At 45.6% G+C, this 26,577-nt stretch overlaps 2 protein-coding genes across 3 annotated transcripts in view; one reads left to right on the top strand and one right to left on the bottom strand.

The window, feature by feature from the left end:
* Positions 1–2,638, top strand: part of Spg (dedicator of cytokinesis spg) — a 50,749-nt gene extending 48,111 nt beyond the window's left edge. For both annotated transcript variants that reach the window (XM_071782609.1, XM_071782611.1), the window contains one exon: positions 13–2,638. In XM_071782609.1, the coding sequence (XP_071638710.1) occupies positions 13–180 (168 nt within the window). In that variant the 3' untranslated portion in view covers positions 181–2,638. The remainder of the gene's footprint in view (positions 1–12) is intronic.
* Positions 2,029–25,559, bottom strand: Stan (protocadherin-like wing polarity protein stan). Its single transcript, XM_071782608.1, has 16 exons — positions 25,369–25,559; positions 15,036–15,605; positions 13,902–14,463; positions 13,413–13,690; positions 12,608–13,321; positions 11,568–12,408; positions 7,905–11,207; positions 7,050–7,668; positions 6,392–6,758; positions 6,082–6,297; positions 5,335–5,907; positions 4,596–5,022; positions 4,277–4,514; positions 3,827–4,144; positions 2,985–3,582; positions 2,029–2,170 (listed from the first exon to the last, which is right to left on the bottom strand). Exons 2-16 carry the CDS (start codon positions 15,476–15,478, stop codon positions 2,140–2,142), a joined length of 9,528 nt encoding a protein of 3,175 aa, XP_071638709.1. The 5' UTR covers positions 15,479–15,605; positions 25,369–25,559; the 3' UTR covers positions 2,029–2,139.
* Between the last annotated feature and the right edge of the window lie 1,018 nt (positions 25,560–26,577).

Below are 26,577 nucleotides of genomic sequence, written 5' to 3' on the forward strand. Positions count from 1 at the left end.
TCCCTTTTACAGGTGAGCCCTCCGCCGATCCCTCCCAAGGCTCATCAGGACACTCCATCAGCTCCTTCAACCCTGGAAAGAGTATCCAACAGGACGCAGAACCACGGCCACTCGGAGAATTATTCCGTGCCGAAGATGCAGACGCTCTCCGTGGCGTCCGATACGGAGAGCACCGTGTAGTGACGATATCCCCCCCCCCCCCCTAGTCTCTAGCAGTTAGTATTTTAGTGATGTGTATGTGCCATTATGGTCAGGCGCGATTCCTGTACTCGATTTGTCCCTCGAGTCGTCGGGCGGATTCTCTTAAATCAGTAACTTAAGATAAGCATAAGAATATCATCGTTGTCATTTATTGTCGTCGTCGTTGTCGTCGTGTCTAACAAGAGTGGAACGCGGAGAGGCGGACTCGGATCTGTCGTTTATCGAGATTTCTATTTGCACATGACTCCGCGCGTAGCTGATAGCGTACTCTAAGCCGAATCAAATCATAAACAAATCCGAAATCACAACGGACAGTATCAAACTCGCGTATATACGTACCTTCGTAGAGAAATAGAAAGGAAAGGTAAACAAAAAATGCGTAATAATCGCCCTTGAACACCGAAAACGTCCAGCAAGAAGCTTCTCTCGATAGATTGAGCTCATCTGGACGTGATCGGCGATCGAATCGCGGTATATATATATACATATATATCGACTTTACATAAAAGAAACATTGCTCTTCCGAGTATATCGAGATCCACACATACCACACCGACACTATATATTTTGTAATTTATTTATATTTTCGACGAGAAAATAAAGATAATTTTTAAATCAATCATATTGCTGCAGACTGTGTAGAGTGATGTTGCCAATTTACGATTACGGGTGTGGTTGGAAAGAAATGAACCTTATCCCGAAATACTGAGGGGTATATAAATTATGTATTTTGTCACAGTTCTTTTTTCTCTTCTCGTCTCGTATGAGTGTATATACAAAAGTATGAAAAAATGCGCCGCATGATTGTACGCTTTGACTTACGCTACTTTTTCTTCCTTTTCATGGCATATAAAATAAAGAGAAAGATTGTAAACTTCTATAAAAAAAAAGTAAATGGAACCTAAAATTATACATATACGGGATGATCTTTAATTATATGTTAATACTTTGAAGGATGAATATATAGAGGTCAAATGAAGAAAAAAATGTCATACGGAAAAATTAAGTCTAAATGAGCTAAACGTTCATGACATTTTTTTGTTTCGACGTCCCTAGCTTCGTTCTCTGAAGTATTGATACATAATTAAGGATGACAGTGGAATGTATACATTGCACAATACTGAGCTCAAGGAGAGGGAGAATTTAAGATAGGATGGAATGAGATTAATTAATGAGTACGCGATAATGATTGGAGATCATTTTCGTCCTCCGTATCTTCCTGAATATCATTGCAGCAGCAATCATTCATTGAGAATCGGAGATTCACTAAGTCGGAGCCGAATCGCTCCTACGTAAAAATAATAACAAGCGCAATTTATTATGTCGGGTCGATCAGAGTGATTGAACGATTCAGTTGATTTTACTCCGTAATTTTCTATACCTTCTATACTCAAATACAAAATATTGTATTCAAAATACGATCTATATAAACTTTATTTTCTCTTTGCATTCTGAATCCTCCAGCCGTGTAACACTCAATAAATATGACATCGAGATATTTTCCAATGATGCAATAATTGCCGATTTGTAATTATAACATATATCGTTATATATACAATATACATTATAATTACAAATATATATGTATATATATTATAAAATTAATGTATTATATATATTATGTATTATATATTATACATATAATATATCATGATATATACATATATATGTTAAATAATTATATCAGATCATTGGAATATATTTTAATGTGAAGCTTATCTCTCGAGATTACTCTGATAGACCTTCCATATGCAATATATAAACAGGCACTCACACATACATGCTAATTAATATGGCTAAGTATGTAAGTACAGTCATGGCCGCTTCTTAAAATATATATATCGACGATCGTTCGAGTCTTTATTGCGCGTTGGACACTTAAGCTAGGCGTAAACTAAATTACTTTGTACGTTGTTCTCGTTCGTGGCACGGACCTCGTCAGACGGACGTTTCCGCATTAGTATCCTTCCTGCAACAGCGACAATTTGCGATTAGTTCCGACCCAGCTGGTATATTTCGAGACACGAAGAAATAATTAGCGACAGAGACAATCGTTGCGGTTTGCAGGGCGATTTGTAGATTTATAACGTCGCTTACCTCCTCGCTGATGATTCGACAGTCGTCAGGGCAAGCACGGATCACAGAAAAGATACAGTTATGTTAGAACGTTCCAACGCCACCTTTTGCGCATACAGCAAGGGGAAACACGGGAAACCAAAGAAAAACCAGAATGAATTAAAAGAAGTGTTACGAGACTGCGCTAAAACAAGAAACGCTGTAACTTAAAAGTATGTTAGCCCGTCGCCCATCTTTTTTTACATGCACTGGATGTAACGTATTTGTATTGTCTTTTTGTAAATTGTTTTATATGTCAATGAACGCAAGAACTTCTTGGATAATCGTTTATATAAAGGTTTCTATTTTTATCCAAATGTGACTACGTGGTTTTATTTCTACAACTTTGTCAATTTTTATTGTAAGCTCTCCATTTTTCATTTCTAAAGTATGTATATTCATTTTAAGATTTGCTGAAAAGCTGCTCTTTATATATTACTCTTAAAAAAAGATATTATTTTCATAGGCGATATATGTGTAAAAAAAACTCTCTATGAAAGCAATTTAAAATGTTATCTTTATATCTTTGATTCAAGCATCAAATTCATCGTATCTATAAAAAGCTCATTCAAGCTCTCTACTTTGCGTCTATTTAAAAAGCCATCCGATACCCGATTAAAAGATAAATATCCCAAATGCAACCCGATACATATATTCGTACTACTCACTCGGTCTCAGTGATAGTCTGCTCGTATTGCTGCTGCTGCTGCTGCTGTTGCTGTTGCTGTCTGAGCGCCGCCAACTCGTTGCTGTGCTGCAGGTCATGGGTCAACGAGCTGGATAGTATCCTGCCGCTCATCGGCAGGATGTACTCGGGCCTGTCCTCCAGAACGGTGGGGGTGCCCATCTTGCCGCGTTTCAGACTGCCATACCTCTCGGAACCGCTGAGGTTGTCATGCTGAGAGCCGTGCAGACTTTGGCCGCGTTTCAGGCTGCCGTAACGCTGCTCGGAACCGCTCAGATTCTCGTGATTCGAGGTCTGCGAGTGATGGCTCATGCTGGAGGCGAGGATGCGCGACGACATGGACAGCATGTACGGGGTGGGCGACACTGTGTGGTCCTCCTCGGCGGTATAGGGAAACAGATACTTTTCGCCCAGATGGTGCATCTTCTCTTCACCTTCCGAGTAGTTCTCGTCCGGCTGGTTCTTCTGCGGCGAGCTCATCTCCGGATACGGCAGCGGGTTCGGGCTCGAGGTCTTGTTCGAGGCCATCTCGTTGTCTGACATAGTGCCGCCGGACCATTGGCTACCGCGCACGTCCATCACTGCAATGAATAGTATTATTTCTTAACTGTTCTCAAAAATCCCATCATCGGGCCTTATATAATTTATATAATTGTATATTATAATACATTTAAATTATTCAATTTGATTTAATTTAATTTCATATGTCTCTTTATTTGGTTTCCGTACCTTTTTACAATTATCTATTTTTTGTATTATGATTTAAGATTTTTTTACACGTCGTTTTCTTTTTTGTTCTTAATTTAAACTTATGTGTAATCTCACCGTTTGACGATAAGTACGCTTCTGGCAGTTGGGAGCTCCATCGGGGGGCGTAAATGGGTTTGATGTTGGGGAACAATTCGGCGTTCGAACAAAGTATGTTCAAGTGCTCGGCAGGATTGGTGTGAATGTTGGGCAGGTAGCTGTGGGCGACGTGCTGCTGCGTGGACACCCCCATGTTTCTGTGAGATCTCGACGTAACGTCGTCTTCATCGGAGCTATGCGAACTGGCAAGGTCCAGGCTCCTGCCGCCTCCTTCGGCCTGCGAGCCGTCGGAGTCTGATTCCGATTCTCTGCGCTGACCCCTCACTTCCGTAGATTCTGGAAACGTTACGTGACATTAACTTAAAGATTCTAAGAATTATCTATAATCAATTGATTCAACTTAATATTTATAAATCAACTTTAATATAGCTAGTAAATTTTTTCGTCTGCTGTCTTTAAAAGATATACCTTGTCGAGAGTGTGGCGCTGATCGATGACTCCTCGACGACAAGTACGGATCTCGATCGCTATTGTAATTGCTCGTGGACGTTGACGTGTGTCTTAAGTGCGTATCACTGCGATAAGGGCTTGAGCCTGTTTTATTTGTACTTCTTGAAGTCGTGCTGCTCGTGGAAACGCCGACGTGGACTCTCTTGCACACGGCTTCCGCTCCGGTGTAGGTCGAAGAATAAGCTAGCGCCGAACGCTGAAACGTAATTGTCAATGTTAATGCGCTCAATAGTTTGATTCATTTTGCATAACAAGAGATAAATTTTAAATTACGTACCGAATGGCCGTTTACATTCTGACTGCTACTTCCGTTGCCCATGCTCCCTTCTAGCAAAGGCGACTTTTTGCCGATACACCTCAACAGACTTTGATACAAATTTTTCCTCACCCTGCCGTTGATGAAGCAGTAACCGATCAGACTGAATGCCGCGTGGACCACGATAGCGACACTCAGCAAGTACGATAGCATCGACGAGTTCTCCGACGCATTTAGAACCGCCAGAGTCCATGTCGATCCCAGCAAAGGTAACGAGGCTACAGACAGCCATAAGAGCGTCCGCAGATTTCCGAAACCCATGATGTGCTCCTTCAGAGTAAACGCTGCGCGGATGCACATTACGAGAATGCAGAAGTTTACCAACACGGCCGCGCAGACGGGCCCTATGAGCGACCAGATCACGGTCTCGTAGATGGACAGCCAGCAGCTGGAAAACCAAATACAAATTTATGTAACTAGAAAACGTTCATTTAAAAGTTCGAAATTATATTCTAGTTGTGATAAATCGTGAAAGAATAATATATTATTATAATACAGATTGTCTCACTAAACTTACAATTATATTATTGTTTCATCTTATTTAATTTTAATCTTTAATTTTATTATCTTTAATATTATTATTTACTTAATAATGAAACTTTTAATGTTATAACAGTATAAAATTCTGGATTTTAAGGTTTTAAAAGTAAAGACATTTTTGAAAATATATTCAAGAAATGGATCACTAAAATCAACTTACAAGTAGAAATTTCCGTACTGATCGGCTCTGACGCCGATAGTAAGTCCAACGATGACAGCCGGCAGACCATACCCCATAGTGTAATAAAATCTCATCTGGCCGTGGTTCACATCTCTCATTTCTGTCAGCATCCGATAGAGATGAACGGAGTCTACGAGGGTCCAGGCGAAGGTGCTCAACCAAGCGTAATGCAGTCCTATCGCTGTGAGCTTGCACGGGAATTCGTTGGAGATGAGAGGATTTCTGGCCTTGAGCGCGACCAGGTACAGGATTTCCGCCACGAGAACGCACAACACCAGATTCTTGTGGATACTGTTGGAATTGGTGCCACCGCCGCGGATCAACGCCAGGATCAGGAGAGCGGATAATAGCAGCGGCAAGGCGAGCATGAACGCGCTGTAACTGGTGACATCCTCTAGCAAGGATGGCTCGGGAACGTATTCGAGGTCGAGGACGTCTGTCAGTATGGCGAAGGTGGACAGTTGCATGCAAGAGCAGTTCACGATAGTGCCGAAGGATAGGGAATTGTCTTCGACTTCCGTCGTGCAGCCCATTCGGCTCCATTCGCCGACTCTGAAATTTATTAAAGAAATTATTTGATGTAGATTACTATAAAATTGAATAAAATAAAATTCTAATTTCCATACAAATAAATTGTACCAATTTAATCTATTGTTAGATTAAATTAATTTTTCATAAAAAATTAGAACTTCTTAATTCAGTGAGAAATCAATTAACTTTTCTTACCCTCTCGCCGTGCTCCAATGAACGCACTGCGGATTTGTTCTGGTCTTGAAATCATCGTTTTCGGTAAGCCAAAGTCTGACCTGAACCGGTGACTGCAAAGGGATTCCTGTCAAGGACTCATAGCCGTCATCCGAAGGAACCAACACCGAAACGGTCATTACAGGCGATCCAACTGCTACTTCTACTCCCCATCTAACTGCCACCGAGTCATCGAATCTACGATTCAATAAATATAATAATTAATAAGATAAATAATTAATTCTTATCATGTTAAGAAAAATAATTAATTGATATAAGCAACGTAACGCACCTTTGCGGCAAGAGAGCACCGAGTTCTTTGTATTGCACGTAACTTAGCACAGCCTTATGATTGCTCAGACTGTTCTTGACATTCAGCTCACCCTGTATGAGGGGTTTGATACCTAACGTGTTGAGCGGCACCTGGATCTTCGAATGCGGATCGAATCTGCTGGGATCAGCCATGTAGTTGTTGTACTTTGGGAAGCTAATGGATGGACCAAAGTGTGTCGAAGAGCTCAGAAAAGCAGAGGTGTCGGGCAAAACGATCTTCCGGTCGGCTTCCACGGGCCTCGCTGTTGATAAGGTGAGATCTTCCTTGTATTCGGCGGCCTCGTAACCGAAGAGACTTTCTGACGTTACAACGTCTAGACCCAGCACTAAAATGTGACGCATATAATTTAGTAAAAATAAAATAAAAATTAATTTCTTCGCGCAATAAAATGCAATATACTTTTAGCAGAAATTGTAAAATGTATTATTTTATGTATTTTAAAATTACTATTTAATTAAATTTTATCATTGCCGTGTATCGTGCGCAGATTTATTTTTAAGTAAAAAATTTGTATTAATTTCAATAGAGAAATTCGAAACTCGTTTATAAAAATTCTAAAACAAATCGTTTTATTAATTAAGATAATAAAATTGAAAGGAAGGTAGGATCCACTCACCAACGTTATCGTCGACTACTTCGAAGGGATTGGTAAAGGTGTCATGTTGAGATGCCGTTAAAGTCTTCAAGTACCTCGCCATAGCGTCCAGAATCTTATCGGGGCTGTCTCCGTTAAGTTCTCCTATCTTTTCCCATTTTTCCTTGTATTTGGACCGCAAAATTGCTCCGGCTATTCCGACTAGGTGGGATACATAATCCTTGTCCTGGCTGTGAGTCAGATTCAGACCCACCAAGCTTTCTTCGTAACGCAGCAATGCCACCAGCAAAGATTCCGCCACCAAAAGATCCGCTCCGTACATATCTCTGGTAATATTTACCGCCCTATGAACGTCCTTTGCCATCTTCACGGCCACGTACGTGTTTAGCATGAGATCCTTGGTCTCCAGAGCCGCCAGCTGGTATCGTTGCTCGACGAAGGCCTCCGAGGTGCAGTTAAAGAGATCGGGCGGTTGCCAACCGCCCAACTTGTCGTCGCAGGATCTGGAGGTCTTGCCTTCGGCGGTGCCGGGACAGTCCTCGATGGCCGTCATCCCGAAGAGAGTCCGCGGCCACCACAAACCATCAGAGTACGATCTGGGACAGCCGTCGTAGACCACCTCACAGCCCCTCAGGGTCACCTAATTTATTAAATAAATTTATCGATATTTTAATTAACATTGCTAAGAATCTTTCAAAATTAAAATTATTATTAGAGACGGTACTATTTTATTTTAAAAATAAATTCAGAATATTTAGAAGTCCCAAGAAAAACTAACTACAATATATTTCATAGCATCGATTGACCTTGTAATAGGTTTTGCTTTTTTGAAGGAAATTCTTATTCTTAATTTAATATTTTATTCCACTTTCTCACCTCGGCGTAAGGATTTGGGCAGTCCGTGCACGAACGACCGATCACCCCAGTCCGACAGCGGCATTGACCAGTTTCGCTGTCACAACGAGGCCCGAAGCTGCCAGTTGTGTAGCACTCGCACGGAATGCACTCCTTACGTCCGCTTGGCTGATAATGATTCTCCTTGCAGTGACACTCGCCGGTGGTCTTGTTGCAAGCGGGGTCGTAGCCCTTGGTCTCGTCGCAGTGGCAGGGCCCGCAGATTGGGGAGCCCCACCATGTCGCCGGACAAGGCTGCTCACTCTTCGTCTCGCAGTAATCTCCGGATATGTCGGAGGAATCACACTCGCATCGGTAACCCCGCCGCACGTCGGTCGCATCCTCGATGCAGGTGCCGGCGTCGTTGCAGGGCTCGAGGTTGCAGACACGTTCGCAGTCGCGACCGACGCGGCCAGCCGCGCATACACACTCGCTCGACCGCCACTGCGCGATGCAGACCGACGCTTGCGGGCATTCCAAGCTGCACTGGGTCTCGGACGGGCAACCGGAGTCGACGTTCTCCTGGACGGTCGGCCGCTGAAGGACGCTCTGATTGGTGCCGATTCGTACGTCCTGCAGACAGCCGTCGAAGAACGGCAGATCGACGTTGGTCGCTTGGTCTGGACCGCCCACGAGGATTCTGCCGACGTACAGACCCTGCAGTTTGGCTGGTAGCGGCACGGTCACAGGTCGTTCGCGATAGTCCGTGTCCAGAAACACGTGGCCGCTCTGCCAGACGACCTCCACGCGGTGCCACTCGCCATCCGCAACTGTACCGCTAGTTCGGATTACATCGGCGCCGTCCAGCGAGACGACCAGCTTGCTGTCTCGGATTTCCAACAGGACCGAGCTGTTCTGGCCGATCTGCACGCTCATGACGAATGCCTGTCGTGCGCGAGTTCGGAGACTCAGAGCCGTCATCCACGGTAACTGAATAGGTCGCAGTAATGGGTTGAAGCCGAGCATACCGTCGCCGTGAAAGCCATACGGTGCGCCGATCTCCTCGGCACAGGTAGGCCCGGCAAAGTTGTGTTCGCACTCGCATACGAAACCCGACCAGATCTCCCGGCATTTGCCGTTGTTCCTGCAGGGCGACGAGGCGCAGAAGGCGGCCTTCTCGGGGCAACCGGCATTCGTTCCATTGTCGGCCACGAAGGAGTTCAAGTCGACGAAAACGTGATCGATGTAGAGATCGCTGATGCATCCGACGTAGTCCTTGTTCCGGATCTGGAAGCTGGATGGAATCGCCGGCAGACCGCCCAGCTGCAACGGTCCAGTCAAGTCCAGGAACCTGTGGCAGGTTTCGGTGACAAGCCCGCAACGTTCTTCGAGGATTCTCTCGCTCCTGCCGGCGCAGGCCCATCTCGGACCCAGTCTCTCCCCGTGCTTTAAAGCGAGCGCGACGTCGCAGTCGTCCAGAGACACCGTCACCGTCCGATTGATGTACGAGACCACCACTTCGTGCCACCGACCGTCCGAGACTCCGCCGGGAATACTCGCCGTCGCCCTCGTCACTTCGTCACCGAGGGAGAAGCTGAACTGCACGCACGAGTCCACGATCTCCAGGGCGATGAAGTCGTGTTGTTCGTTGTATCTCCCGTTGTAGAGCAGCAGACCATCGGCTAATTCGGTGGCGAATTTCAGTCTGAGATGAAGACGATGACGTTGCTTGAGGGAAGCGAAGGTGAGGAATGTCGCCGGGCCGAAACTGCGTGCCCTCAACTCGCAGAGAGGCGTTACGCTCTCCAGAGCGGATACGGGGCAACCCTCGCAGGTAAAGCCGCCGGTATTCTTCACGGTGCACTGAGAGCCGCCTTCGCAAACGTTGGGAGAGCAAACGTCGCGGTCCAGCGAGATCTCGCAGTTTACCCCAGTAAAGTCCGGCCGGCAGGTGCACGAGTACCCGCCCTCTCGTCTGTGGCAGGTGCCGCCGTTCATGCAGGGGTTCGAGTAGCACAGGTTCACCTCGGTGTCGCACATGTAAGCCTCGCGACTGCCGGTAAAGCCACGGGCGCACCTGCACGCGAACGTGGTCACCGGATAGATAGGCCGAAAGAGAACCGTGTCACTGCTGGCAAAGCCGGAAGCGTTGCCGAACTTGAGCACTGTCAGACACTCCTCGAAGTTTAGACAAGGTTCGCGGACGCAGAGATTATCGTCAAAGGGCAGAACGGTGACCGTCGCCAATCTCGCCAAAATACCGCGGTTGAGATATACCCGTTCCTGAAGAAACTGCGGACTGTAAAACTCGTCAACCGTGCCCGGCTCGACCCTGCGCGCCGAGAAGCTCACGTTCAGGATCTTGCCGTGTACGTTTGCGTCTTCCTGGACACTGAAGAGGAAGATGTTTTCGCGTGGGCACGGAATGATGGCTGCCAAGCCGTCCAGGAAGTAACCCAGAAGAGGGCTAAGAAATGCCTCCACCGTCATGTCGTCCAGTCTTACTGTGATCGAATTTAGCAGCATCTCGTCGGTGATCAGTCGCACCGACAACGTCATCGTGGCCTTTGCCTCGTTGATGCCGTCCGTCACGGCAACCTCCATAGTAGCCACTCGCGGCACGTTGGTGTTGAGTTGCGGCGATAACCGGATCTCGCCGGTAGTCCTGTTGAGATCGATCAGATTCGCGTTGTTGCCTGCGAGGATGCTGTAAACGAGATTGTCCGTCACGTCGGCGTCCACCGCTGGTATCCGGCCGATCGACGTGGTCGGGAAGAAGTCCTTGAAATTGTTGAAGATGATTTGGAAATCCTTGAGTATCGGTGCATTGTCGTTCACATCGGTCACCAGGATCTGCACTACCGCGTCCGAGCGTAGCGGCGGCGACGCGGCTCGTACCACGAGCTCAAACTTCTTCTTCGGCGACTCGTAGTCGAGTTCCTCAAGGGTGATTAACTCGGCCCGATCGGCGCCTTGGCGAATATTCAGACTGAAGCTGTTGGAGTCCTCGCCGCCGATGATGCTGTACTGCACCACCGCGTTTGGTCCTTCGTCCGGATCATGAGCGTAGATCTCGCCTACGGTCGAACCGATCGGCGAGTTCTCGGCGATGTAAAGAACGATCTTGTCCTTCTCGAAGGCGGGCGGTGAGTCATTTATGTCCTCGATCTTGACAGCGACGGGAACGACGGACGAGAGTGCGGGTGAGCCGCGGTCTATGGCGACGGCCCTCAAGATGTAATGTGCCACCGATTCTCGGTCCAGCGGTTTCGCGGTCCTGATGATGCCTGTCGTAGAGTCAATCGCAAACGCGCCGTCGCCGTCGTCCTCTAGAGCGTACCTTACCTAGGTCAATCATATTGAGTTTATTAGAAAAAAGAATGGAAAGAATATTCAAAATTTGTAGTCTTGCTGCTATTTATTAAGCTTTATTTCTTTATAAGTGTAATTTATAATATTTATTCAGAGTTAATAATTTAATTATTCAATATTTATAATCGTCGTTTTACTTGAAAAAGTGATAAAAGCAATCTGTTGACTGTATTCTATAATTTGCTAATTATATACCAAATTCGAGATTTTTATTAAAAATAAAAAAAATCATATTTATTTATATAAGAGAGCCATTTGATGTACTATTTTCCTCGTTTATCAAATTATATTATATAGCATTACTATTTTTTTATCAGAGAAAGTTATATTTACCCGGCCGTTGAGATCGGTATCCGCATCAGTCGCCGCTACCCTCAGCACGCTAGTGCCTACCAAAACGTCCTCGGGAATCGAACCCTGGTATTGCGGCGCCTCGAAGACCGGCGCGTTGTCATTTACATCCGTAACGGAAATTTCCACATCAGTGGTGTCCGACATTGATGGCACACCGCCATCCCGGGCGGTCACCGTCAACAAGTACGAGGGTACCAGCTCGCGATCGAGCGCCTTCGTCGTCGTGATCGCGCCAGTCTGTGGATTGATGGTGAACTCGGTGACGGTCTGCTCGCCGTTGTCAGTTGCCAGGCTGTACGTGATCTGGGCGTTCTTGCCGACGTCGGAATCGGTGGCGCTCACCACTAGGACGGTCACGCCGATCGGCGCGTCCTCGAACACCGAGACCGAGTATGGCGCGTTCTCGAATACCGGCGAGAAGTTGTTGGCGTCCGACACGTTGACGTAGACCAGGGCGGTGTCGGTGCGACCACCGCTGTCCGACGCCGTCACCGTCAGCACAAACCGCTTCTCCTGCTTGTAGTCGAGTGGCTGGGCGACGGTGATAAGGCCACGGCCGTTCTGCGACGCGATGGAGAAGCGGCCGCGCGTGTTGCCGCCCGTGATCTCGTAATGGATCCTGGCGTCCTCGTCCGGATCGGTGGCGGTCACCGAGGCGACCGGGGTGCCCGGTGGATCGTCCTCGGATACCACAGCCTCGTAATTCTTTGGCTCGAAGTAAGGATCATTATCGTTCACGTCGGTCACCGTAAGAATTACTGTCGCGCTCGCAGATTTTGGTTCCTCGCCAGAATCCGCCGCGATCACGGTGAATTGGTATCTGAAATAGAAATGAGAATTTCTCGTAAAAGAGCTTGCTAAAGAATCTGAAGTAAGACTATTGATAAAATTTAGTATAAAGTGCGAAAGCAAATTATTTTATATATTTTTCTAACACTAGCTTTAAATATTAGTTTTCTACAAACTTTTATCAACGTCGGTTAAATAACAATTTAATAATCGACGGGAGAGATTAATACCTTGAGCACTGTTCGCGATCTAACTGCTTCGTCGTATAGATCCAGCCAGTCTCCGCATTTACGGTGATGGGGAAGTTCTCCGTGGACGCGCCGGTGAAGTCGCGCGCGCCGATGGTGTACTTGATGAGCGCGTTGTTACCCTCGTCAGCGTCGTACGCTTGCACCCTCAGGACCGAATATCCGAGCGGCACGTTTTCCGACACTGATTCCTGGAAGTGGCTGGTGTAGAATCTCGGCGCGTTGTCGTTCACATCTCTAACCATCACGAGCAGCTGAGTGGTATTGGAACGCGCGGGCGAGCCGCCGTCCTGGGCGCGTATGACGATCTTGTAGCTCCTGGTGGACTCGTAGTCGAGTGGCTTCACCAGGGCGACGTCGCCGCTCATCGAGTCGATCGAGAAGGTGTTCTGCGTGTTGCCGCCGATGATGGCGTAGCGGACGGCCGCGTTGGCGCCAGCATCCGCGTCCGTCGCCCTGATACGGGCTATCACCGGGTTAGTCGTGTAGTCCAGGTCTTCCGGCACGGCCGCCGAGTACGTGCGCTCGGTGAACTGCGGATAGTTGTCGTTGTCGTCCAGAACACGCACCACCAGAGTCGCGTTCGCGCTACGTCGCGCCGAAGGAGGTGTCGCTTGATCCGTGACGCTGAGCACTACCGTGTAAATCTCGGTTCGCTCGCGGTCGAGCGCAGTCCGCGTGGTAACCACGCCGGATCTGAGATACACAAAGATGTGTCTTGTCAATGCAAAGATCATGCGAATAAGTTACATTTCGCATGATTCTTGAATATATCTGTAACACTAACCTGGGATCGATTCTGAATGTCGCCGCATCCTCCGTATGCGTGGTGCTACCGCTCGCCGTGATGGAGACGATAGAGTATTCCACTTCGGCGTTTCTTCCGGTATCCTGATCCGTAGCCTTGACCGTAATCACTGTGGAACCTACGGGAACACCTTCGCGCACTGACGCGTCGTATTCCGGCCCCTCAAAGCTGGGCGTGTGATCATTCGCATCCAACACGTTAACTTGAAGAGTCGTTGTGCCGGTGCGCGGAGGAAACGAGTCGTCCACCGCCAACACCTATTCGACAAACGAGATTTGTATTTATCTTGACTGGAAACCTTTACAGTTTTCATCTTAACCGTAGATTCGTTAATACGTTTTTTAGAAAGAGGAGAGACGCGTGTCTCTTGAATAACGCTTCTCATTAAATTTATTTTTATTGTTAGAGCAAGGCTTATATTTCTCATTCAATTTTTATTCTTTTTTACTTCGGGAATTCAATACGCACCCGAAAATAGTGCACGTCGACGTTCTCCCTGTCCAATCTGGCACGGGTCGTCACTCTTCCGGTCACCGGATCGAGAGCCAATAAAGCCTGTGACCTCGCGTCTATCAGCGAGCTCATTGAATACCGTACGGCGCCGTTCTCGGGATCTCTAGCCCTCACCGAGGTCACATACACCCCCGGCTCCCTTTCCTCCTCCACCGCGGCGACGTAGAGCGGCTGCTCGAAATACGGCGATTGATTCTTGAGCTCTCGCCTGACCCTCCTGCCCAGATCGGTGTCGTCCAGCTGACGGTGATGGAACACGATCTTCAGCCGATGCTCGGCATCGGTCAGACGCGAATCGCCGGCGCAGCGCAAGTTCATGCTGACCGAGACTTTCCACAACGGATCGACCAGGCACTGCTCGGTGGCGGAAACCAGGTCCCCGGCGGCGCCTTCCACGAGGAACCTGGGGTCCGCCACTCCACCCCATCTCGTTTCGCATTCCTTCAATGCCGTCTGCGGCAGAAAGTCGCGGAGAGCTGCCACCAGTTGAGACGTCCGTAGGCATACCTCGGTAAACCTATCGATGTAATTGAATCTTCAGCTATGAATTTTAATCCTTTGCAAAGCTGAACGTTAATTCTTTTTCTTTTGATTATAAATTATAATATATCGAAGAAGGCAAATTTTCTATCAAAAAAGAAATTGTTATCTTCTCCCATGTGCTCTTCATGCAATAAAATGTTGCTTTGAGATTCAAATACGAAGAGTTAAATAGTAAAAATAATGGTTACTTTTTTAACGGGGTCAACAGTTGTGTAGATTATTTTTTCCTATTACTTAGAACATTAAACTTGCTACGCTAAATATTGAAATCTGAAGTTTAACAATAAGATTATTGGTAGATTTGTACGGATTTATTTTATGCAGCTAACAATAAATATTCTAACTATAACGAACGAAATTTAATTAATGTACCATTCTGACCAAATTCTGTTTTTCCAGAACAGTTTCTTTTTTTACTTTTCAAGTGCTTATACTTTATAGAATTATTATCGCTGCACTTATATTTTGTCAAACAAATTGGAAACCGATATTACGACTCACTAACTCAGTCTTAATTTTATTTAAACCTGAACATCCGATACCAACCTGTCGGTGCTGGGCATCGCGTAAGAGGCCAGAGTCTCCGCCATCCAGCCCCTGGTGGCCGCCAGGTCGCGATTCTCCCCGCCGCATCCGGTGATCAGGATCCTCAGCGGCAAGCTGTAATAGTCGATGGTGGGCCTACCGAGGCGGGAGCTCGTCGAGTCGACGTAGAAGGTGAAGACACGCGGGTACTGGAGACCGTCGCAGCTGAGCGTCCTCGCCAGGGTCACGCGGCCCGTGTGTGGATGGACCTTGAGGAGCTTCCGAGCGAACCAAGCGGTGCGCTCGCTGGACGCCTCGTACTTGCGACGACCGCCCAGCTGCGGTACCCCGGCCTCGAAGACGACGGTGCCGGCGGGCGTGCTGGACGGTAGCACCGCCAGGTAGCCATCGCCCAGCGTCCAGACGGTCGCGAGGATCAGCAGCGTCCATCTCCACCTCGCCATGACGACACGCCGCACTCAATCCGTGCGATCCTGCGGTCTGTGCTGTCCTCTTCCTGACGCATGTCCCATAATCACCTGTCTTCGCGGATCCTTCGCGGATTTAATACGCCGATGCGCCGGGATTCACCTGGGGAAAGATATATCGATGTCGAGTCTTTTGTCGAGGAAAGATTGCTTAAAAATTCGCGAGGCAACTCGTCGTTACATTTAAAATCGATGGAATAGTCATCGTTGAGGTAACTTACTTATTAAAATAATAAAGATAACTTTTATTTCATTAGAATAATTAGAAAAAAGGCAACTTTTTGCTTCTTTCAAGTGATTACTTCGAGGTAACTCGAGCTCGGTAAAATATCGGAATCGAGAAAAGCGAAGGGTGATAGTAAATCACGACGGACAACGTCGCGACTGGAATTAATCTCGCGTGGACTTCTTCTTGTCCCTCGCGCAGCCTTTAACTCGACCTGGAAGACGGGTAAGGACCAGTCGGCGTATATAAGGACGTGACGACGGAGTCTCGTTCTTACGCCGTATTTCGCTCGAGTTTAATCGTCTTCTCGCTACGGCGAAGTATCATAATTGCCGGACGGCGGTTTTCGAGGTGCACGCGTTTCCCCCTCGCGCGAGAAGCCACCTTCCATCGTCATCAGGTACAAAACGTGGGAAACGAGAACTGCTTCCGGCCGTGCCCTCGCAGCGTGGTGCCCCAAAGATATATCGGCCTTTCGTCGGCTAGATTCGTGTTACACGCATGCTTACATCGCGTATATCGCGCTTCAATTCGGTCGACGGGCTCCGGGCCTTTTTCTTTCACGCTCGACTTCAGCGCGCGAGCGCACGCGCGCGCGATCCTGAGAAAGTCGATCGCGAGCAACGGAATCGCGCGTACTCGTGTCTTGTGAAGAGGCACGAGAAAAATTTCTCCGATTACAATATGTAGGAGATATCGTCGCTGATTCTCAGTCAGACCGGTTTAAGTCGACGGGGTAATTAGTCGTCTCACGATATCATTACAGCTCATCTTATAATGTTACGATTAAAACATTCGAAAGTAATAATTTTACATATGTGAGTGATATCTACTTTTAAAATAAATGTCGGAGAAAGCTTAAGGTGTACGAGTGTCCTTTTCGAACATTTGCGCCCTTGACATCTAACTTTGAGGAACAATGGCAGGTATAATATGCAGGAATGCGACGTCCGCTGTTACGCTCGGAAGAACGGAAGACCGCGATCTTTATCTTGAGTTCATCGTGATTCTCGTTGCACATCTGTCTGCTTATGCAGCACATACTCTGTCTCTCATACAATTCAAAATATAACGTTTTCTTTATATTAAATGATAGATAATAGAATTTGCAAGTCAATTGAAGAACAGATAATTATCTACCCCTCGCTTTGATGAAAAGAGTTGCTTTCTTTAATTACAGTTATCGCAATAATTCTAAGTTGTCCGGAGAAAAGAATTACCTTTATATTATCCCGACGACTCCTTTCATTTTCATACACGCAAGAATAATTTCATAATTCTATAATAATTAAGATGTATTGTGTAAATTAATGTAAGTATATACTAACTTTCTATTGCGAATTAGTTACACATAAAAAATTATAGAAAAATGATTAAATAATTAAATTACTTTCTCAATAAAATTTCGAAAGAGAAAGGAAAAGAGTTATTAAATTGCATGACGCATAACTTGAATTTTTCGAGTTTGTCATTTGAAATATATCAAGCGGCGAATTCGCGGCGGACGAGAGTCACTAAATGAAAAACATTCCTCTGTCCACATTTGCGTCGTATATTTTGAAAATTGTTGATAAAACTAAATCCTATTCATCAGATATTAAAAATACCTGAATATATGAAGCTGCATTGACAAAAAACTGCGCACAATGCGGCTTGATATCATAAGCTACACGAGAAAAAGTTCAGATATACGAATACCAGCCGTCTATTTTGCTCATGGCATCTTATTGTGCCTGTCCTACATAACCGAGAATTCAATTTCACACCTCGAGAAATTCAGTGAGCCGTTTGATTCCAGAGCGTATACTTTTTAAAGAAATAACTGTAAGATCCGGGCTATTTCGCTATAACTGCGGCGAGCGCATCGATGAAAATATAGAAACAGAAATCTAAAGAATCGGCACGGAAAAAATTGAACGTGACAGAATGGAGTGGATGAACAAATGGAACGTAGTGCCGTTAGATCTTTTATGACGTTGTCGGAGTTCCCAAGATGTCTTAATCCGAAGCATGTTTGACTAAAAGTAAGATTTCCAAATAAAGAGGGAAGAGCTTGACGTTTACCGCACAATAAACATAGCCAGTTGATTCATGTACTCGAGCGTCTCGAGATTCAATCGTTGCGTCTCTTGATCAACGACTGCTGTAACAAGTACCCGCAAACCGCATCTCGTTCGATCGGAACGATTTGTTGCTTCTATGGTATCGATGTTAACGCGACGACTTTTTAAGCGTGTCAGAAAGAACGACGATTCGTAGGTTAATCAATTATGTACAGAGATCTTAGGTCTTTCTACAGCCTTGATGAGATTGAGAAAACGCACTTTAAAGCTAAATACAAAACGTGAAATTTTTTCTGTCTATTTTAAATCTTATTCTGATACAAAAAAGAAAAGAAACTAATTCGTCTAAGCGATACGAGTACCGTGTCTTTTAAACGTGTCATCACAACTTGAACAGTTTATTTCTAATGTAAGATAGATTATTATGTTTCTATAATTGGAGAAAGCTCTCTAGCACGCAGATATGCAGATTTAAAAAAATATCAAGAAGAAGCCCTTTGTGAAACCCGTCAATCTGATTTCAACATTGCTAAGTCTTTCCGTTGAACGCTATTGCATCCAACGTGAGCGTTCAAATGGCGAAACGCCTGTGTGCAGAATCTCGCGTGCAACTCGTCGAGCAGACCGAGAAACTTTAGTCCGCGATGCGACGCAATGCACCGTGCAATCGCGTGAAGATGCGGCGGGGTCCATCCTCCCGTTTCGTGCGGCGCGGCGAGATATTATTCCGCTCGTCGGTCCCCGCGAGAGATCGCGGCGACCAGAATGGACCGTGGCCGAGAGCGAGCGCGATAGTCCGATACTTTACCTCGGTCCGGCCGATCCGGATCGGACGATCGTCCTCTACGTCGCCCGGGGGGATCTAGCCGATCCGGTTCTCGGTACAATCCGTACGGCCGGCGCACCGGCACGCGGATCCAATCGAACCTCCGGGCCCCCGCCGCGACGGTTAGAGACTTATCCACAGGTAACGTGATGAAGAAAGGGCGAGGAAAAGGGCTGCCACGTCGTATTGTGTACTGTCGCTTGGTAATTCGAGCACGACACTTTTTCGCATGAAAAGAGATATAGGTGCGATTTCATTGACGCTAGAAACCAGCGGCAGCGTCAAGAAAATGTAGTGGGGGAAGAAGTTCAGACCGTCTCAACTTTTTAGCGTACCGCAAAATTCAACAGAACTTCTTCCCCCACTACATTTTCTTGACGCTGCCGCTGGTTTCTAGCGTCAATGAAATCGCACCTATATAAGTTTGTTTAACTTTAACTTCCTCGAGCCAGAATCTCTGTTTGTTGTTAAAGCTAAACGAATTCAGAAATTACTAATCTTATTTATTTGATATATCAGAGAGAAGTATCTCCATTCACAATAAAAAGATTTTATTACACATTAGTGTTAGTTGAAGATTCGTACAAGTTTTATAATTGTTAAAGCATTCGCTTATATTGGCACTGCATTTAAAATAGAAAAGAACTTTTCACAGAGCACCAGGAAAAGAGAAAAAACTATAACGTTAAAGTGATTATTAGGATTATCCGCGCTACTAGTGCATCATTACCATTTAGATATCTTTCGTCTAAGTGGGGACATTAATTTTTCCGCCTGACCAAGCATCAGATTTTCAAAGCTCTTAGACGCGTGGTTATCTTGCCATCGTCTCGAAAAATACTTCAGCCGAAGGCTGCGCTCTGCTGATATCTCCCCGAGATATTATGGAAATTTCTTGTGGCTTTCAGACGATCGATCTTTTAACGTTAACGCACCGTCTGTTTCTTATCTTTAAAAGCCCAATAGTTGACGCGAGGAATCTCGTTCATTTACTATACATATAGTACACTATTCCGATATTGAATAATCTTCACGATCGTAATTAATTAAATAAAAATTGTTCTAATAAATATTATTCCTTAAAACAAAAATAAAAAGGGATTATTTTCGCCAAAAGTATTTTCTCAGAAATATTCTCCGAAGGTTGTAGATAAAAAATACGCACGTATATAAAAGATATTCCATCAAATTATCTCTCCCCTTTTCAGGTCGTCGCGAAGGGCGTGCTATTTTATTATTAAATGAAACTGGCTGGCCCACTGGTGTAACTATTAATTACATCGAGAAGGGCTTCAACTTGTCGTGGAATCCGGTCCCGACAATTATCTCGCGCGCCTTTCCCCTGGACCCTTTCAGGTCCCGAAATGCGTGCGTCGGGGTCCGTACGCTGTTTCGGTGAATCAGCCTGAGCCTGTTATCTCGGACGGGTCCTACCACGGAAGAAACGGCGCGATTTCACCGTTTTAATAGAGACATATATGCGCGGGCGACCGGTCTTCCGGACATTTATGTGATTACCGAGTCGTCGTAGCGCAGGCTACCGAAGGTACTCAGCCTACAAATGGCTATAATAAAAAGTATTTGTCTCTATTTACCAATCGACTCTCCTCCGAAAGAGGGAAAGACGTAGCTAAACTTTTATTACGAAATCTAAATTTTGAAATGTTGAGAATATTTTGAATGGTTTGAGAACAGATGTTTAAAAAAGGAAGTATGAATTCTTTCTTCATGAATATCAGATTATCTTCGCTTTTAAAAACTTTGCCGCTTTCTCAATCAGCCACTCTTAAAATATGATCCTAAAATAGCTCAACTTTTTTGCCAAACCTTCTTAGACTTAAAATAGAGCTAAATCAATTTTCGTAAATTAAAAAATCATATTTAAATTATATGTAAATCACAAAAAAAATTTTAAACTGCCATTATAAAAAGCGCGCTAGTAGATCCGAGGTTCCCCGCTGTCTTTCTCGGAGGAAGCTGATGCCGATTCCGTTATCTATAAAGGGAAGATTGCGGGATACAGTTTATTTCTGCGGATAATCTGCGTGCGCGTACGCAGGAAACTCGTCGAACGATCGCACAGATTTATGGATCGGCCTCCTGCCGAAGAATGCGATGCGGAAGAGATGCACGCGCGCGCGTCGCACGGTCGTATCCTCCTCACCCGTTGGTGCGAGCGGCCTACGAACGATCTCGCATACCACGCATACGCGTTCCTCGATTAACGATATCCTCTCGGCGGGCGAGCATCTCGCGAGTGGGATGCGAAGAAGACGCAATGTACGCCTTTCGCGAAGCGAAATTTCGTCGAGCGAAATTTTTCTCCCCTAAGTAATCTCCTATGCCGTAATAAACGGCCTCGGAGAGAAGAATCGTTCAGGATCGCATCTCATTATGATTGCGTATAGGTACGCGAGCGGGACGAGCGAGGGGAGGAAAGGCAGAACAGGCAGGCACGCAGGGATCGGTAAGAATCGGCCCGGTGATTATTTCGACGAAAAAAACATCCCGGACGACTCTGATGAATCGCCAGAGGCGTCCTCCTCTTGGCGGCCGGTGTCAGCGACTCTCCCTTCGTTTCTTCTTCTTCTTCTTCTCGTTTTCTCGTTCGCTCGTCTCTCTCTCTCTCTCTCTCTCTCTCTCTCTCTCTCTCTCTCTCACTCTCTCTCTTTCTTTCTCCGTTTCTGTATGCCCGCCAACTTTCTTCTGCAACCACCGGCTCGGCTGGTCCGTCCGCCCGATGGACGCGAACACGCGAGGGACGGCCCTCGGCCTGGCTATTACAATAACCGGTGTACGTGGTTCCCGCTCAAGGTCGCGACTTCGAAGAGAGACCGGCGAGCGAGATCTCCCGAGGAGACTGGACTCGACTCGACTCGAGGATCTTCCATTCTTTCCGAGGAGAGTCCTCGTCGAGCGAGCGAGTTTACTCGGGCGATAGCGCGAACGATGAGCGTTTAGGAGAGAAGCGACGCGAAAGGGATCGCGCGATGCCGGCGGAGCTGACGGGAGTAAGTATCGTATGCGTGAACGATGCTGTGAGGAGAAAAAGATAAACGTTTCGAGAGTCCTCGCAATCGGCCACACTTGGCACGCTATTTGTGTTCAACTTTTATTTGAATACAGAATTACGGATAACAGTAGAGAAATCTTGTGTCTGACGCGGGAAATAGAAAGAAAAATTGTAGCGATTTGGAGAGTCACGCGATCGATCGTGCTGGCGTACGCTTGATGTCCCATTGGGATTTCAAAATCACGTGTAAACGTCGCGCGATTTTTCTCTTGGATTTATCCCCTATTTCTGCACATTAATTTTGATTGATGAAAGGAAATCTTGCGAGTTAGAAAAAGACGTAAAGATCCCGAGAGTCACGCGATCGAGCACGCTAGCGTATCTAATACGCAACTCTCGCATCATTGTTAGACTTATCAAACCGTGTAAATCATTAATCGCTCTTTTACCATTTTAATGTCGTTATCGCTAAACTACATCTGGACATAAATCTGAGTTATTTTAATTACTTTAATTTTCTGCGATAATAATTTAAGTTTCGATACGCGCTTGCAAACAGATTTATTGAAAATTAAGATACACATATATATATACTCCGTTCGGATTCACTTGATCTTAATAGACACAATTGCCGGGGAGATTTTCCAGCTGTGGCTTCCAGCGGCGAAGTTAACTCGCCGACACTCCGCTCATTGTCGGAGGAAAAGACGTGCGAATGACAGCGCGGAAAAAGGGGGCGCAGAGAGGAACGTACTCCGTACTGCGTTGCATTCTTTCACGGTGACACTACGATCGCAATACGCTCGGTGGAGAAATTTCTTCATTTCCGCGACGGTCGTACAATGCGCACCGTTACGCCGAGACTCAGCCGAGAGTACAAAACCATATTCGCGTAACGGTAAGGTCGGAGAAAAGGGAGGAAGAGGGAATTACCGTGAGGTATATTCGTTTCGCTCGTTACCGGTAAGCCAGATAAGGAACGGGATCGTCGTCGGATTTGCTTGGGCGTGGAATAAACTCAGGGGCACACACAGATCCGATCGGAATCGATTCGCGACGCGTATACGACCGCCACACGGCCAGTGTTTTTCGTCGCCGACGCGACGGACGGTGCGCGGCGCCTCGCGAAACACGCATCGACATCACCGGCGCGCCGCGCCGGCGAGGGTAGCGTTTCGGCGGCCTTCGATTTTCCGCATAACAGTATATCATTCCAATAACGCGCATGCAAGTTCACACAGTCGTTGCAAAAATAATCGCTTACGAAATCTCAAGAGATATTATCATCTTCTTTTAATTACATAACAGTCTTCGAACTGGAAACGCATGATTGGAGTTTACGGATACCTACGGTAATGCAATGTTCAGAAATATGCAAATTTAATTATCAAAGAATTTTTACGCATTCCCTCGGATCACCTGACTCTTTCATTGCCACTTACGAAACCTGACGACAGTCCCCGATATCTCCGGTTGACTCAGCCAGATTTATATACGACGCGGAGCCGTATCTCGAGATTATCTCGAGAGAATCGTTTCGAAGCCGAAAAATCCGGCGAGGAGGTTCTCAAAGCGGTGGCCCGTATCGATGCGCGGTGGTGCGCGATGAAACGGGCACCAAAGATGCCCGGCACAGATAAGGGTTCCACGGAGGAACGGTCGATTTTATGGAACCTGTTCCCACCGCCGCCGCGAGTACGTGCGCGTCCCTCGCGCGAACGGGTTTGCTTTAGGCGGGCACGTACTTGGCGCGCTTCACGCTTCTGCGGAGAGCCTGCTTGTAAATTAGCGTCAGCACGCTCATAACGGGTGGCTGAGTAGTTTGACCGGGGACATCCGAAAATCCGACGAGTGTCTCAATTAGAGATATCCATATGCATTGATCCGCGGCTTCGCCGGAGATACGAAGGGTGAATTTATCTTATAGGGTATTCTGAAGACTATAAGATGCTAACAATAAGATTCTCTGAACAGTTTCGATCCAATTTTCGTATCCTTAGAGGAAATATTGAGACTGAATTTTCTTTGAATCTGTTATTTCTTTGAATCGTTCAATTTTCTACATTATATATACATTAAATTTAAAAATACTTTTATACACAAGTATCTAATTCTAAAATAATCAAGCTTTATAAGTATAATGTGAATTTTTAATAATTGAGAATTCTGTTAAAATAAGTTTTAAATAATCAATTGAATTAATCTGAAAACAGTAAAAAAAAATGAAAATTAATACAATATAACTAATACGATATTTATCTTGTGTTGTCACATTTATAAAAAGGAGGTCTTCAGAAGATCTGCGACTATCAAGTTAAAATTAAAACAAAAGAATATAAAAATAAAAATGTGCGAACGGCTTAAGTCTGCGAGAAACAACGAGACTTTCGTAACGAGGGCTGCTGTTCGAGGGCCGTGTCGGCACACGGAGAAAAAGGGGGCGAAAGAGAGGTCAGTCAGCCCCCTTTCGCTCTGCTTCGCTCTCTCTTTCTCGGACGAGGGGTGAGTGACTCACGTTCCGTCGGCCTCGACGCCGTTCGTCGGGACGCGAACGCCTACCCTCCAAATATTGATTCGCTCGCCCGAGGAACGCACGCGTCGCAACGCGTGTCGTGTACCGGGGGAGGCTTTCTCCCCGACGCTCTCGCATAGGCCTCTCGTTTTAGGTCTTCCCCGAATCGGATTTCCCCCGAGACCCTGCGCGTCTCCTCTCTCGGGGCGAGATATCTCGCCCGAGTCTTTTTGACGACTTTTTCTCTTTCGAATTTAAAGGGAGATTTCTCGGACGCGGACGCTCGGAAGGGTGATAAACAGATATAAAGCAAGTTGATCATTTTCAATTCAATATTGAGCCACAAGATTTTAAAATCGACTAACTTTATTCTTTCTGTAATCTTCTGTAAATTCTTTTCAATTTTAAATTCGATGATAAGTCTCGTAAAGTGCGTTTTTTCATAAACGTTTGTTAAAATAAATTTATAAACCAGTAAAATAATCTTTTAATTAATCCTTTTTTCAACTATGCTTTCATATTTCATAGTTTAACTTTAACTATATATTACATACACACATATATCTATTACATATTATAAACATACATACATCATGTGTGATGTCAAGGAAGAATCATGTAAGATACGTTTGTAGTTATTAAAGTAAAATAATAAAAAAATAACAGAACTTTCTTTCTTTCTTTCTCCCTCTTTTATCAAAAGGAGTTTCAAATAATAAAACTTTAGATTCTCCCAATCACCAAAAGTTCACATTTAAAAATCTCCAAATTTTCAAATTCTATAAAATATCGAAATTTTTATAGACAAATTTTTCATACTTTATAAGCGATAGTTAAGTGTCTCATTCTCGATGACTTTTATTTGTCAATATTATATAGTATTTTTTCTACAAGTCAATTCCAACCGACCGCGACCTGTCATCGATTGACAGCGCGCGCGTTTCTCGCGTCGGCGTCGGTGGAAAAACCACGCGGGAAAGAGAGGACGTTCGATGTTAACGAGCCTCGGTTCGTTAACCGGCAACCGGCGTGGCAATTAAAAGGTCACTTTTCCCGTGGGAAAGCGCCTATGCAGCGGCGTGCAAACGAGGGGGAGAGGAAGGAGCAGAGAAGGAAGAAGAAGACGAAGAAGAAGAGTGCTTTCGCACACACGCGTGTGTGCTCCGTGGCGGCGCAAAAGAGGAGGAAGAAGAGCGGCGTCGCAGAGAGAGAGAGAGGTCACTCACCGTCCCGCCAAGGTCGCCGACGTCGAACGATCGGTCACATCTCCGCGCGAAATTCTCGATATCACAATTCGGATCTCGGTAATCACCTCGGGGCACTCGAATCGAGGGTTATAACCCGCCTTCGCTCGCGTGCACGAGACGAAAACAACGCGAGCGAAACCTCGCGCTCCGCGCGATACACCGGGCTCACGTCAGCGTCGCGACTGCCGCCGTCGTCGCCGCGCCGCTCTCACCCGCTCCGACCCCACACCGCACCACGCGCGCACGCGAGCGGCCGCAACGCGCGCGTGCGCGCGCTCACACCTGTACGCGGATGGTGATGTAAGCGAGGATCTTGAAGCCCTTCGTCTAAAGTCCCTGAAATCGAATCCTGCGAATTTATTTCCATCTTTGACCGTCCGTACGATTCGCGAATATATGTATTCACGCAATTATAGACGTGTAGTCTACGTAATTTTGTATGTAACACAATTGTAATAATTAAATCTACCATTACGAGCAATATTTGTAATCCAATCTAATATTTTAAGATTATTTCAAGTCCAGTCTTCCACCGGTTAAAACGCTCGAGATTTGAAACGATCTTAAATATAAAATACAAATATTGTCCTATTTTTAATTCCAGTCCAATTAGCAAACATGTAATTATTATCTATTGAGTAATCATGACAGTTGCGCCTTTTTAATTAATTAGTTCTTATTATTCCTCTAATTTAATCCTCTATGTCTATAATGCCATGTAACTTTGAAATCACGCACTCATACATCTGTATTTTGTATAAGTCTTATTTCATTTTTTCCACCACAACTTAGCATAGCATCTTATTTCAGGCTGTACAAACCCTGTATTTATAATAAAAAGTTAAAAAATTGTAAATTAATTGTTAGTTTCATTGTTGTTCTTTGTTGTTTTTAATTGTTCGTTTTTTTATCGTTAGTCTTACTCGTCAAAATGTTTGTTAGTTTCGCATTATATAATTTTATTTAGACACGAAAAAGAAATTGGATTATAGCGATTTAACGAGACTAGTAATTTCGTTATCCATAATATTGTTCAGATTTAGAATATACATTTATATCGCATGGAAAATCTACGGTCGTTTGTACTCCAGCTTGGCGTCGGCCCTGCGCGCACGTTCACTCGCTCGCGTGTGAGTGCGTCCGTGCGTGCCTGCGTGTATATTGTGTACGATTGCGTGTCTGTATGCG

Source organism: Temnothorax longispinosus, chromosome 7 (assembly GCF_030848805.1).
Source record: "Temnothorax longispinosus isolate EJ_2023e chromosome 7, Tlon_JGU_v1, whole genome shotgun sequence".
NCBI classification, from domain to species: Eukaryota; Metazoa; Arthropoda; class Insecta; order Hymenoptera; family Formicidae; genus Temnothorax; species Temnothorax longispinosus.

Excerpts from the sequence above, each read along its gene's own strand:
- Stan (XM_071782608.1), bottom strand. The coding sequence starts at position 15,478 with ATGGCGAGGTGGAGATGGACGCTGCTGATCCTCGCGACCGTCTGGACG. Across the intron at positions 13,322-13,412 it reads ACATTCAGAATCGATCCCAG|ATCCGGCGTGGTTACCACGC; the intron begins GTTAGTGTTACA and ends TGTGTATCTCAG. Across the intron at positions 6,759-7,049 it reads AGTAGTCGACGATAACGTTG|TGCTGGGTCTAGACGTTGTA; the intron begins GTGAGTGGATCC and ends GTCACATTTTAG.